The following is a 15,305-nucleotide window of genomic DNA, read 5'->3' on the forward strand; positions in this document are numbered from 1 at the left end:
GGGTTTAACCCCCACCTTAGTCTTCTTCTTTTTTTCCTTCTTATTTTTGTTCTTAGGTTGAGCTTCTAAGAATTTTTAGAAATGTTTTGAGATAATAGAATGGCTTAGAGAGGTTTGAAAGAGATTTAGGTAGAATTTTAAATAACCAAAATGAGTTCTTCCCCCTTTTACCTTAGATGGGGGTTCTATTTATAAGATTTTGAGAGACCCTTGGGGTAAACTTGTTTCAAAACCTAGGGTTCCCAATATTCTCAATAAAACCTTCATGAAAAATATCATTTTCACCTTCTAACCTTGATTTTGATGGTTTTTATCTTCTTGTTGGGTCTTATTAATCTCGATCATCAATGGGTATGATGGTAAAAATTCAATAGTTCTAGAGAATTCTTGATAAAGGTTAGAATGATCCTAAGACCTTGACCTTAAGTTAATTGTGAAGGAACCAACCCAAATGGTATGTAAGTAGATGATAGCTTTTTGGCCTCTTTGATTATTTACATTGAAATAATTTCTAACAAATTAGGGATATATTGGTCATTAGCCACTAATTCTAAATAATTATCTAGGGATGACAAGATAGTCATGGACTTTGGAATTTGATCAAATTATATTGAATGTCATGGAAGCTCTTTGAATTATAAAGAATTTGGGAATGATAGAAGATGAATTTGTTTTTGACGAGTCTCAACAAATCAAGGTTAATGGAGGTAATTGGTCTTAAGTGAGGACCAAACAAGACTAAAGTCTTTGTTAGAGGATTTGAAAAATTACCTAAAACACAAGATGAAAGAACTATTTGAATAATTAAAGCAAAGGTAAAAGAGTAATATGGTAGGATTTCTTATGGAAAAACTATTAAGGTAGGGGTAATTAATCCCAACAAAATTAAAATGCACATGGGTTAAAAAAATTGCCCAATAAAATTGGCCTTAGATGAACCATGGCTTGAGCAAATTTTATGCTTGGTCGTGGGTCACCCTTGGACCAAGTAAACTTTTCTTCTGGTCGTGGGTTACCCTTGGCCAGGCTTAAAATCTATTCTGGCCGTGGGTAACTCTTGGTTAAACTAAAAATTTTGTTTGGCTGTAGGTCACCTTTGGCCAAGTCAAATTTTATTGAAAATGGTCCCCATACCTTGCTTGCTTGCAAATTTAGGTTTTTGAAACCTTTGGAAAGCTATCTTGGTTCAAGCTCGTTCTCGAAAAGTTTTTAATGTTCTCGGGTTAGGCATAGGTAAAAATGGGGTGTTTACAGTTGTGATGGGGAATTGATTAATAGAGATCCAGATGGTCCCTAGCTTGACTTTGAATCGGATCTAGAATCCAATGAGTCGTCTTCCACAATGTCTTTTTCGTAAGTGTCATTTTTGTATTACTCTTTTTGGAGTGACGATGGAGAGGCTCAACAAGCTGGGAACCACCAATTTTTGTCATTGTTCGCATCATAGGATGATCGTGATTGATTATCTAAATAGATTCAAAGTTGGAATAAATGATTTTCTTACCTTTTTTTAGCAATAGTAGATGCGATAATGTTGACGTTGCAAGACGCTATTGAGATTGTTGTTAGTATTTTTACAGTTTGACTGAAAGATAAAATACTAAGATAGTCCTACTGAGCGTGCTAGAAATTTGTTGACAACAAACTTCACAAATCTAGCTCGACATTTGTGAAGTAAGATTGTAAATGATTTTATATTGTTTTGATAAAATGGAGATATAGATCTCAGTATTTTTCTTTGATTAATAGTTAAGTACAAAATAGTGGTGACACGTGTGTATTCTTCTCTCTAGGCTTCGCCCGCGATCAATAGTTATTTTTTATGCTTGATCTTCTATAAAGGCTTCGTGTGAATTTTTTCTCCCCATGCTCTGCGCTTTATCAGTTGAAAAGAATTTCTTGACTTTCGAAGAAGGGTTTTAGACTTGATCATCTCTTTAATCTGAATCTGAATCTCTTGAAGACATTGTTTTGTCTTTAGAAGATAGCTTGAGAATTTCTTCTTTCTAGAGGAAGAACTTCTGTCTTTTGAGAGAGAGTGATCCAGGTTCACTCTCAAATGTGGAAGGCTTGATATTTATAAACTTAGAGTAAATTAATTTTTCAACTATACTCTTGATTTATGAGTTTTATTAGTTGGTTTAAAAGTTAATTGGGTTAAATTCCAATTTTGAGGACTCTATGGATTTTTTTATAGACTTCACTTATCTGCTTAGATGTAGGGCCCAATAATTAATATGTGGATCACTTAGATTTGATTAGATCATGAGTTTTATTTGTGGAAAACCAAAATTCAAGTTTTAGAAGGCCTATTCCAATTAATAGACCCCATTTGGAATTGTGAGCTTATTTATGACTTTTAGGGATTTTATTTTGAATTATAAATTTAGAAGGGCCTCTATAAAATTCAAATGCTATAGAAAAAATTGTTTTACAATTCATAGCATTTTTAATAGTATTTTGTACTGAACGTCATGAAAAAATGCTTGAAAAAAACATTTTTGTTGAAGTGAGAGAAAGGCAATAAAGTTATTGGGATGAAAAGAAAAAGAAACAAAGAAGGGTAATGTGGACTTCACTCAACTATAACTAGAGTGGACGTTTATATCTCGTAACTATAAATAGATAATATCTAAATGAGTGACGGGTCCGTTCCCCACCCTAAGCTTTACCCTACACTTTAACAAATGTGTTTTGTCCTACATGAGTTAGAAGTTTTGGAATAGGCTGATTTTTGGTGAGGATGATCTCTATGGTGAGGAGATCATCCTCACCAAAAATTAGCTCATTCCAAAATTTCTAACCTCATCAAAAATGATTTACAAAAAATGGACGGTCCACGATTTTTCAACTTGTAAACATGGGGCTAAAAATTTCGGAATTGGCTGATTTTTAGTGAGGATGATCTTCTAATCATAATGATCATCTTCACCAAAAATCAGTCCATTCCAAAATTTCTAACCCATGTAAGACAAAACACGTTTATTAATGTGGAGGGTAAAGCTTAGGGTGTTGAACATTTCCCATGAGTGACACGAAATTAACAAAAAGAAAAAGCTGAAATGACAAAAAGTATTTATTGCGATTCTCACAAGTCTGTCGCGAGATGTGCACATAATTGTTTCCTCGCGATACAAACCATCTGCAGTTATGGATGCATGTCCACGTCAGGCTTGTGAGAATCACAGTAAATCCTCCTAACAAAAAGTGGGTGCAAATAGTGCGGCCGATAATTTTATAATTTATAAGGTTGTTAGGGTAGTTGGACTCTCCCTCACTCTCTCTCTCTCTCCACAATCTATTAATTCTTTGAACTCGCCCTCTTCAACCAAGTTCAGCTTCTCCTATCTTTAGCTTTTTTTTTTCTTTTCCTTCACACGTCTTCGTCTCATAATTCTGTGCACTGTGATCAGTGGATTTCCATTTTTAATTTGTTTCATTAGCTTCATTTTGACAATAAATAGTAATTTGTTCTTGTTTCTCAAACTGCTATATTAGTAGATTTGTATTGTTTTGCCCACAACAATGGAGAAGAAACAAGAGCTCGGAACCAACTTGAGGAACACCAACCTTTCAGATTTTCTTCAATCTGTGAAGCTCAGATGTGTTAAGCTTGGACACCATTACTTGATCTCGCATGCAATCTTCCTGATAGGGCTTGTCCATGTTATCTTCTTCGCTTACTTATCGCCGTTCGACAATTTAATCGAACTATGGAACCTTGGCATGTTCAATATTGCATCAGTCATATTTTGCTCATCGCTCTTGATTTTCATAGGTACTTGGTACTTCATGACCCGGCCTCCAAAAGTATACTTAGTTGATTTTTCGTGTTATAAGCCCGAGCCTAGTCAAATCTGTAGTGGAGAGAGGTTCATGGAGATTTCGACGTTGTCAGGGTGCTTCAATGCAGAGAACTTGGCCTTTAAGAAGAACATTTTGGAGCGATCAGGTTTGGGTCAATCGACTTACATGCCGGATGCAGTGTTGAGTGTGCCAATGAATCCTTGTATCGCAGAGTCAAGGAAGGAATCTGAGATGGTGATGTTTGGGGTCATCGGTGAGCTCTTAGAGAAGACGGGAGTGAACGTGAAGGATATAGGGATTCTAGTGGTAAATTGTGGCCTTTTTAATCCTATACCATCTCATACTGCGACGATTGTGAATCGGTACAAGCTCAGAGAGGATGTAAAGAGCTATAATCTTGGTGGTATGGGTTGCAGTGCTGGACTTATATCCATTGATCTTGGCAAGCATCTTCTCCAGGTTATTGTTGAAACCTTTCGATAAATATTCTGATTTATTTCCTTTTGTCATGAAGCTTCACTTCATCAAATATTGTTTTATTTCAGAAAATCAAGATGTGCCTTTGAACATGCCAACTACTAGTAAAGTTTGATTTTTGAACTCAACCTGACAAGGTGACTCAAAAACTCACCCACGTGGCATGGGCAAAGAACCATAGATTCTGTTCCTCAGGATACACAACTGACCCGATGGACCTGCCAACTGCAGTTGTGAAAGAATCTATGATTCTTTGCCCATGAGACGTGGCTGAGTTTTTGAGTCAGGCTGTCAGGTTGAGTTCAAAAATCATTAGTGAAAGTTTAATTATAGACCTGCCTTCACCTACTAATTATTGAACACTAATCTTGCTTGCCTAACGGAAAAAAGTGATCATATATCACACATGAGGTCAAATAATTATTATTAACCATTGAATCTCATTATTCGATCACATACAGGCACAACCGAACTCCTACGCCCTAGTAATTAGCATGGAATGCTTGTCACTCCATGTGTACTTGGGTAACAACCGTCCGATGCTCGTAACTAACTGCCTCTTTCGCATGGGTGGTGCCGCTATTCTCTTATCCAATCGACCATCCGATCGTCATCTTTCCAAGTACCAACTCATTCACACCGTCCGTACCAACAAGAGTGCCGATGGTCGTAGCTTCAGTTGTGTTTTTCAAGAAGAAGATGACACAGGCAGACTTGGAGTGGCCCTATCAAAAGAACTGAAGTCTGTAGCAGGTGAAGCTCTTGGGGTTAACATCACAACCCTTGGACCATTAGTACTCCCTATATCAGAGCAACTTCTCTTCTTGATATCTTTAGTTGGAAGAAAGTTTATCAAAATGAAGATAAAGCCTTATAAACCTAATTTCAGGCTAGCTTTTGAGCACTTCTGCATCCATGCAGGAGGAAGAGGTGTTCTTGATGAGTTAGAAAAGAATTTGGAACTCACAGAGTGGCACATGGAACCCTCTAGAATGACACTTAATAGGTTTGGGAATACTTCTAGTAGTTCCTTATGGTATGAACTTGCCTACTCTGAAGCTAAGGGAAGGATCAAGAAAGGTGATAGGGCATGGCAGATTGCCTTCGGTTCTGGGTTCAAGTGCAACAGTGCAGTATGGAGAGCATTAAAGTCCATTGATCAAACCAAAGAAAAGAACCCATGGATGGATGAGATCGACGTGTTTCCTGTTCATGTGCCAAAACTGACATCAATCACCGTAGTGAACAAGTAAAATTAGCTTATGAATTTGTATGTGTGTTGAAAAATATCTTAAGCATAGGAAAAACAATAAATGGGGTGTTTAGATTAATCAGGAGTATGGAATAAATGTAAACAAGATAAACCGAAACATAAGAAAGTTGTATCTCACGTTCTATGAGAATATTTTGGATTATATAATTATATAATATCAATTAATTAAGTATTTGAAACTTCCTAATTAAGTTTCATTTTCTATATTTTGGGTTGGAGCAAATCTGTATAAAAATCCTATTAGAGTTCATGTAATGCTCAAGCAATTTGATTGAAATTATACCATCATCATGGTATCAAAGTCCAAGCACCTAGTACAATCTTGGCATGCAGTTTTTTGGGCCATGGCAGCACCATCGTCATCATCTAACCTAAGTATTTTCTTTGTTTCTCTAATAAAATCCTATACATTCCTCTATATTTCTGTAGATTCTTTTAATCTGCACAGGCATTCATGTATCACGATTCTTTCTTTTCTTTGATCTTAATTACTTTTTACATATGCTAAACCCAAATTTGATGGACCAAAAGGTTGAATTGGCGTCGAATTTTTTCTTGTCAATTTTTTTTTTTTTTAACAGATCGAAACTATCAAATTAATAAAGGATGAGAGAAATTCGACAACTCTAAGCCATCAAATCTGAGAACATCAAGAATTTTGACGGTCCTAGACCGTCAAAATTTAGTTTCTAAAATTCTTAAGCCTTGGCCAATCAATTTTTTCTGTGGAATATTGCAGTTTTCATGTGGTGATCTTGTGGACCACTGGCTTTGATTAAGGCTGCAACCTTGTCATGTTGCCCCAGGCTCAACCCGATTCATGGGCAAGCTTGGGTTAAGTTATGTAGAAGATGAGTTGAGTATAGGTTAGAATATCTTAACCTGACCTCAATTTGAGTTGAGGTTTCATGTAATCCAATTCAACCTAAGCCCGAAGCAATATATTAATATATAAAGATTTTTATGTTAGTTATAAATTTTTTATTTCTTTTTAAAGTATTTTTTTTAATTATTCTTATAACGTATATCTGTAGTAGCAAAGGAAAAAATCTTCCTTTTTTTTTACTTTTCTTTTTATTTGAGCCTATTGTTGTCTAGATTTTTTGAAGATGAAAACTCATTTTTTACTTAAGTTTAGAAGTGAAAAAATAATAATAAATAAGAAAACCCAAACTCCAAGAATCACAATTTACAACCACGCAGGGCGGAGCTAATGAGGAACTGGTGTGGCAATTGCCCTCGTAGAACTTTGAGACTCCCCTATATTTTCAACTAATGACATGTCCCATTTGTCTCACTCCCTCACCTCTTTCCCCATTTGCCCTCACACCCTCAACTTCCTCCAATTTTTGCCCCGCCCCCTTCCCTTTTTAATTTTTTGTTGATGACATTACCTCTTAACCAACGTTTCTCATATATTATTTGGAAATGACCTAAATATCATTTTCTTCAACTTCTAATAAAAAATCTCTGAATTTCTCCCTAAAACCATTCATCTTCAATTCTTCAACTATACAACTAACCATAATTTGCCCCCACTACAAGAAAATCCTAGCTCCGCCCCTAAGCCATGAATACTCACTCTCACCCTCTTCATTCTCTCTTTTTTTCTCTCTCGGCATTCTTTCAATAATAGTTTTGGAGGGAAACAAAGAGAGCGGTGGACTACTTTGCTTGTTTAGGATCCGTAGGTTGTGTGTTTTTTTTTTTTTTTTTGTAATGGAGGATAGTGATTATATCCCCTAAGATCTATTGCGGATTATCATGGAGGATTTCTCATGTAATTATGTTCGAACATGATTGCTTAATTAAAGGGGTGGGGTCCCTCTAACCTCACTTTATCGATCAAAATAATAATAATAATAATAATAATAGTTTTGGAGGTTGCATACAAATTTTTTTTTGTGTAGTGGTTTTGCTTTTGACATTGTTTATTTTATATATATATATATATATATATATATATGGGTCCCGTTCACCACCCTTAGTTTTACCACACACTTTAACAAACGCGTTTTGTCTTACATGGGTTAGAAGTTTCGGAATGAGCTGATTTTTGGTGAGGATGATCTCTATGGTGAGGAGATCATCCTCACCAAAAATCAGCTCATTCCAAAACTTCTAACCCCATCAAAATTGATTTACAAAAAATGGACGGTCCACGATTTTTCAACGTGTAAACATGGGGCTAAACATTTCGGAATGGGCTGATTTTTGGGGAGGATGATCTTCTAATCATAGAGATCATTCTCACCAAAAATCAACTCATTCCAAAACTTCTAACCCATGTAGGACAAAAAACGTTTGTTAAAGTGTGTGGTAAAACTTAGGGTGCTGAACATTTCCCTATATATATATATATATATATATATATATATACATTTCCTAATCAAAATGAGATGAAGTTTCAATGAGCCCAACCCGCCCCAATCCATCCAACTCACCAAAAATTACCTAATTTGGGCTAACCTATCCAACCCAACTTTTATTATTACACCCTAAGAAAAAATTAAAACACACCATTCAATCATTACAAAAGTTTTTATTCACATTATTACCTCAACATTTCTAAGAATTATAGCACATTCAAACAACTTTGTTAGTTATTTACAATTAGGATTAGATTAATACTAGAGTGACCTCAGTGGGGGATATCTTGACATGGTGGCGTCGTAGATGCATTTTTTCGATATACAAGTAAAAACGCATTTACGGACATGTGGGCGCCACCATGTCAAAGTGTCTCCCGTGTGTGCCCCATGAAGGTCACTCTAGCACGACTCTTAGGATTAGCTTTATATAAAATTCTAAATCTAAAATTTACATCTTAGTTACATAGTAACAAAAAATGATGATTTTTGAAGAAAAAAAATGTGTCTCGCATCTCCGATGATTAAAATGATTCACAAATACAATTTTTTCATTTGTGATAAAAAAAAAACGTCATTTTATTCTTGATTTTTTTGTCTTTTTCGTAGAAAAAAAAAAAATTAAACACTTTCTTATTTTTCAATGTGGGATTTGATACCTAATAGAATTTGGTCATTCATAAATCTAAAAATATGAGATTTTATGATAATAAATTGATTTTATGAATTTTTATTAAATATAAATATTTTTATAATTTTTAATATATTTTTTATCTTTTATTTTTAATGGGTTTTTTCTCATTTTTTCTTTGTTTTCCACGTTTTTTTAAAGTTTTCCCTTACCCATTTTAAGTTTAAATCCGTACTCTGACTTCGTGACAATGATTAGCTGTCGTTGAATTCTCAGTTATACTGTAACCCTCAATGAAAGCTATAGAAGAGACATGACTAATGTAGAATGATGTCAGTTTTACTTTTTTTGTTATCACTTTTTGAGAAGACATGTGGCACGTCTTATTTGGCTGTCCTTGGACTTTCGATTAGACTGTAACCCTCTCAATAATTAATGGTACAGTTGAAAATTTTAAATGTGAATATTTTAAGAAAAAGTTAGAAGACTTTTAAAAAAAAGTTAAAGAAAAAAAAAGTGTACAGGTCTTTTTCAATTAATGCATGAGAGAAGGCCTCATCAATAGATCATGTCATCTTCAAAAATTGTAAGGGGGGTTAAAAGGTAAAAATTGGAGAGCGGTGATGGGGTGGGGGCAAATAAGGAGGGAGATGAGTAAGTGGGGGCAATGTATTTAGCTGAAAATGCAGGATTGTCTCAAAGTTTTATAGGGGCAATTGCCCCTCACAAGCTCCTTATTAGCTCCGCTTGGAGGAAAGAGACATGACCAATGAAAGCTAATTGATAATCCACTATTAAACTTGTTCCAATCAATAGGCTCTTTTTTTTTTTTTAAACCTCTGATTTCAACTATCTGAATAAATTCCAACAGATCAATTATATATTTTAAAAAAGAGTAATGATTTTTGGACTCCTCCACATGCCATACTCAAAATACTTTCCTAACATGGCATGTGTTAGAATCATAATGCAATTGTGTATTCAAAGGTAAAAGATTTATGGTTCTAGCACATGCAATGCCAAGAGAGTATTTTGAGTATGTCATGTGGGGGAGTAAGATCATAGTGATTTTTTAAAAAAGATTAATGATACATCAATGCAGAAATACGTATGCATTTTGTATGTGGTTGACATGGTAGCACAAAGCTCCTTATCTTTTTTCCTTGTGTATCCTGAAGAAAAAATATCTATGATTTTGTGCCCATTCCATGATAGTCACGTATAGACCACATATATTTTGTCGCATTTATTTATCATGACTTTAAAAAAAAATAACCAATAGTCACATTCATTTGTTTCTTCTTTCCTATGGATTTCCTTCCAACTTTTTCTAGTAAATTCATCAATAGGGCAAAGCAAATCAATAACTGCATCAAGAATAAATTGCTTTGGTTCAATTAATTCATCATCTCCAACTTTGGATCTAGATCGATAAATCAATGCTCTCAATTCTCGAATTGCTCTGATTTGATTAATTCTCATAATTATTTGAGAGAACAAGATTAGGGATAATCCAGATAATTATGAGAAGCAAACTAACTTTACATGGAAGAAACTTTGAAAGGGCAGTCCATTTCAAAATTTTGAAGAAACCCTCTCCATTGATTTACAAGTGATTTTTCAAAGAGATGTTTCAAACTTTTGTGAAAATTCAAAGGCATGAAATAAATTTAAAATGCCATGTGTTATGCAACGAGAAAGGTTTCTTCAAAAAATTTGAAGCAGGCTGACTGCTTCAAAGTCGGACTCGTTTTACACAAGTCTACCTAATATTTCTGATGTGATGGTGCACAGTTTGGAGACAACCCAAATCAAAACTGATCTCTGTTTAAAGTGTTAAATCATAAAATATTAAGCGTTGCTGTACTTAATATCTCACGAAAAATTCTTTCCTCAGCCCACCCCATGAAACTGTTAGCGCAGTAATTAAGGACCATTGACAAGCCTTTTTGTAGATGTGGCAGTGGATGGTAACGAAAGATATTTTTTTCATTTCTCTTCCCGACTATGAAGCGGATAGAAGGCTTGAAAATTTTGAAGTGTCCCTCCGTATTACAAGACTTGTTACATTTTGAATTTATTTCACACCCTTAAATTTCTGCAAAATTGAGAACACCTTAAAAATGTCAATCCAATGGAGAGGGTTCCTTCGAAGTTTATTTTTTTTTTTCCTTTCTCTTCTTCTCATCTAATCCTATCGGAGTTGAAAAAGTCCAAACAAAATGTACAACGCCTTTTGATTAAGAGTAGGGATCCGGGACACTAAGGTCGGGTGGCTCCCGTTTTATGCCAAATGGCATTTTTAGTGACCCACTGACTACAAGGATATGTGATCCATCCATTGGTGAATCTACAAATAAAAGATAGTTTGATTGGTGAAGTGAATCCATTGATAATAATATTGTCGTAAGAATGATTTCTAATTGTTGGATATAAATTATTTTTCAAGAGCTTAGATCCTTTGGATACAATTTATCAAACACTATGATTTTTGGTACGATAGATTCATCATGGGATGGACCACATGTCCAAATGGTAAGTGGGTCACCAAAAATGCCACCCACAATTTGAAAAATGCCCAAACTTGAGAGCCCAAGGCCGTCAAATTTCATAAAATTTGATGGATAAAGGGATTAAATTTTTTATTGTCAAATTTTTATTTTTGATAGGCTAAAACTATCAAATAAATGAAGGATGGAAGAAATTCGACAACTCTAAGCCGTCAAATCTAGGAACATCAATAATTTTGATGGTCCTAGATGGTCAACATTCAGTTTCTAAAATCTGTGGGCCTTTCTGTCGAATTTTCCAGTTTTCACGTAGTGACCTTACCTTGGTTAGGAGCATACACTGTTTTGGATCCCTTCCCTTTGATTAAGCGCACATGTTATAAGCTACATTAAATACATTGTGGAAATAAGTATTTGAGGATATTTTCGTAAGACTCAGGATCCAATACGATGTATTAGGAACGGTGTCTACGTAGCACACTTTTTTTTAGAGTTTAAGTCACCTTGGGCTTGGGCTCCTAACTAAGCCGTTCACACAACCTAATGTGTTTATTTTCCTACCAAAGCTTGCCACGTAGATATTGTTCCTATGTTATAAGAAGATAATATGACTTGCCAGGTGTCATACTCAATCAACTCTCTGATGTGACAAATTCAGAACTGTAAATGTGTACGCCTCAAGATACACAATTGCAAGTAACCTCAGCAATGAAAGCAGAAACACCATTAACATATTAGAGTAATGCGTCTCGATGAACCATTGATGCTCTCTATCCAAATTATATTGATGTTTACATATTAGATGAATGCATCTAGACAAGCTATTTTTACTATTTATTGCTACAGGTAATCTTTATACATATTTTTTTTCCTTCATGTATCCAATTTTTAGGGGATGTTTTATCCATTTTTAATAAAGAAATAAGTATCTTTTGAATTTAAAATGATAGTATAGCATTTTTGTGGATAAAAAAAAAACTATTCCTTTTTAGGACATAATTAGTTTTGTTACTGGTATTTAAAGGGGTTTTGTAATCATTTTTTCAGAATTCAAAATATTTTTCAAACAAAAATTTATGTCAGAAGTACTTTTGAAAATACTTCTCAAAACCCAGCATCCAAACACAAAACACTTAAACGAACCCTTAGTATTCAATAGTCAACACCGTTGGCCTTAGAAAAATTCATGTCAAAGCATCATTCCGTCGTACTGCTAGTTTCAACATATATGAGAATCATACGTATATAATCCAAAGAGGAAAAATGTTCATTTATGAAGTCAAAATTACTGGCCCAGCTTGGGAATGATATTTCCCGAACACTTAGGTCAATCAATTCAAATAAAGCACATATCTTAAGGTGACAAGGGCTAGATATGCTAGGAACCAATTTTTTCTTCGAAAAATGATCATTTAACCAATTGTTAGTTATGTTTATTTGTTGACAGAACATCCTTATGGTCGATGTGATGAATGCTTTTAAATTCCTTCGAATACAAAAGGAATTTGTTTAAGCTCCAAACGTGAAAAGTCTATATGATAGTAAGAAATTCGTTTTTAACAGAAAATAACTCAAAATTTTTCACAAGAAGCTAAATTCAGTTGAATAATCACCCCCCCCCCCCATTGGGTGGTGAAGGGAAGAAAATTTTGAGCCCAAGGTAGAAAATTGCTTTGGGTTGGAAAATGAATTTCATGGAAAATACACATTCTTATGCCTCAAAATCATATTTTTCAAGAGAAATCATTTTCCCACCCATTTTCCATGCACAATCGTTAGGACTTGAAGATCATTAGAAAAGACTAGTGATCTAGAAGACGATTAAGTAGGATTTTTGGAGTTCATTTTTTCATTCAGCACTTAATTACATGAATTGTGGGTAATAACAAAATTTGATGTGACAATAGAGGTTTTCTAAACACATAATGGGTACCGACCATACCATACATTTAAGGAATAGTTGGATAATAAATCATTTGATCATTTTTTTTTTCTTTGGCTATGTCTAAGAAGTTAATTGACCTATTACCTAGATGTCCGTATTATAAAGAAATTTTATTGCTACACCAAGTTTTGCTAATCCCTGCCCTCTTCATATGTAAATCACCAAAGAATTAGCACACATCTTGGCGTGGCGTTAGGACACATCTTGAAGATGCTTGGTGCAGGAACCCCTTGATTTTTCTATCTAAATCCTATCCTCCTCCAAAAATCATATCTTTTTGTTGAGATATAAAGGTTGAAGGAGATAGAATCTTAAGGTCGATGACCAATTTACCCTAAAAATCTATTATCTTGAAGTTGTTAGTCTCTAGAATAAATTATTTTTAAACTATTCAACTATTTCACCAATCCCTCATTTGCAATGTCTTACAACAAACCTTGATTTTCTACACAAAAATCTATGTTTTTACTCAGGAAATTCTATCATGTTCTTGGGAATTGAGGGTTGAAGAGGAGAGAATCTTTAAGGTTGAAAGAAAGAGGGTTAAAAATGACTAGTTTTGGGAGAAAATCAAGGGGTTCCAATAAAAGAATGAAAATAAGTGCATTTGGTCCTTACAGGCATGACATCATGTTGCAAATATAAGTGTTAATCAAATATATTATGAGGATGCATATAAGATTCGTAGGGTACTGGGCCGGGCCAGGCACAGCTCTATTAGGCCCTAGCCCAACCTAGATTTGACGACCTGAAAATTATTTAGCCGGGCCGCACTACGTAAATTATGAAGGCCCTAACCCCTTCGTTTTTTTTGGGCACCAAATCCATGTAAAACTTTGACGATATCGGGACTGAGGGATGTGCAATCGATTCTACTTGATTTTAGGACTACTTAATTAATTTGTGATGTGTTTGAAAAAAAACTTGCAGAATGAAGAGAAAACTTGATTTATATACTTTCGTTGATATGTGTCTCTTTTTGTTTCTAACCATCCAATTCTTGTGCATGTTCTAACATCAAGGCTATCCTTGATTTTCTATTCAAGGTGGAAGTAGAGGTGTTGATTATTCATTAAGAAAACATAATCACGATTCATGGATAGGAGGATAATGAGACCTACCATGGAAATGCCCAACTATTGAACCCAAGTTTATGGTATTATCACAAAGAGATTTTTAGTACCAACTAGCCAAGTTGTCATACTTTATACCCTAAAAAATTTCTTGATTCGCTATGCATGAAAGGATTATTTCATGCATTAGTGTCTTTTCATTACTCATTGCCTCTGCTGGTGGGTGGGCCTAAGAAAAGAGTCGATGTAGCTTGGCTCGCTCAATATTGGTCATTGAATCTTTTGGGTCTTAGATAATGATCTAAATGTGGTTCCATCTTAGATTCGATCAAATACTTTTTATCAAGCGAACTTAACCAATTGATATTGAGTCAAAAGGGTTTTGAAACTTTCAAAGATAGGCTATTTGACTTAAAGAAAGGACTTGTGCAGTTGGACTAAATTTGGGTTACTAGATTGGGTTCTACAATAGGACTTAACCTTATTCCCCCTAGAAAGAAAAAGAAAAAATAGATACGCTTGAAGACAAAGACTTGTTTCCAGTGCATAATTCAACAATAAAGGGAAACAGAGAATCTTAAGCTTGTAGGATATCTTAAGCTTGGGTGTTAAAGAATAAAAGTTTAACTACTTTAAACAGAGAATCGATCCTCTCTTTGAAATACTCATGAAAATCAGGATTGAAGCACATGACTGCAAAGCGCAAGTCTTTGTCACTAATGAGTTAGATTATAATAAGTGTATATATAATTCCGATTTATTACATAGAATTTAAGTTCAAAGCTATAATCTACTTAAATATCTTATAAACTTTAAAGTATATATACAAGTCAAAGGTTCAAATCATTAGGTACCTATGGTTATACTTATTATGATCATTTTGATATACATACAGTTTGCCTCTATTCAATTAATTGTTTTTGAATCAAGTGGGGGATTGTTCAAATAAATATTAATAATGCTGATTAATATTTATTCAAAATTGATTCAAATAAAATTAATTTAATTTGTTTTAAAATGATATTTGAAAGTTACTTTTTTGATTGGTGTACTTTTTATTAAAGAAAAAGTAAGTACTTTGGTTTATAACATTTCTATTAGTTGATATCTTTTCACATGGATTGAAGATTATAAAAGTGCTTTTTATATAATTTGTAAATCTCACACTGCTTTCTAAATATTTTGAAGGAAATTTTAAACCTATAAATAAGAACATATTC

General features: G+C 34.2%; 1 protein-coding gene across 1 annotated transcript; it reads left to right on the forward strand.

Moving 5' to 3' along the window:
• Positions 1-3,269: 3,269 nt before the first annotated feature.
• Positions 3,270-5,726, forward strand: LOC147395676 (3-ketoacyl-CoA synthase 11-like). Its single transcript, XM_086451790.1, has 2 exons — positions 3,270-4,266; positions 4,746-5,726. Exons 1-2 carry the CDS (start codon positions 3,526-3,528, stop codon positions 5,535-5,537), a joined length of 1,533 nt encoding a protein of 510 aa, XP_086307916.1. The 5' UTR covers positions 3,270-3,525; the 3' UTR covers positions 5,538-5,726.
• Positions 5,727-15,305: the final 9,579 nt, after the last annotated feature.

This window comes from Akebia trifoliata, chromosome 8 (genome assembly GCF_017979445.1).
Source record: "Akebia trifoliata isolate Shusen 1 chromosome 8, ASM1797944v1, whole genome shotgun sequence".
Lineage (NCBI taxonomy): Eukaryota > Viridiplantae > Streptophyta > Magnoliopsida > Ranunculales > Lardizabalaceae > Akebia > Akebia trifoliata.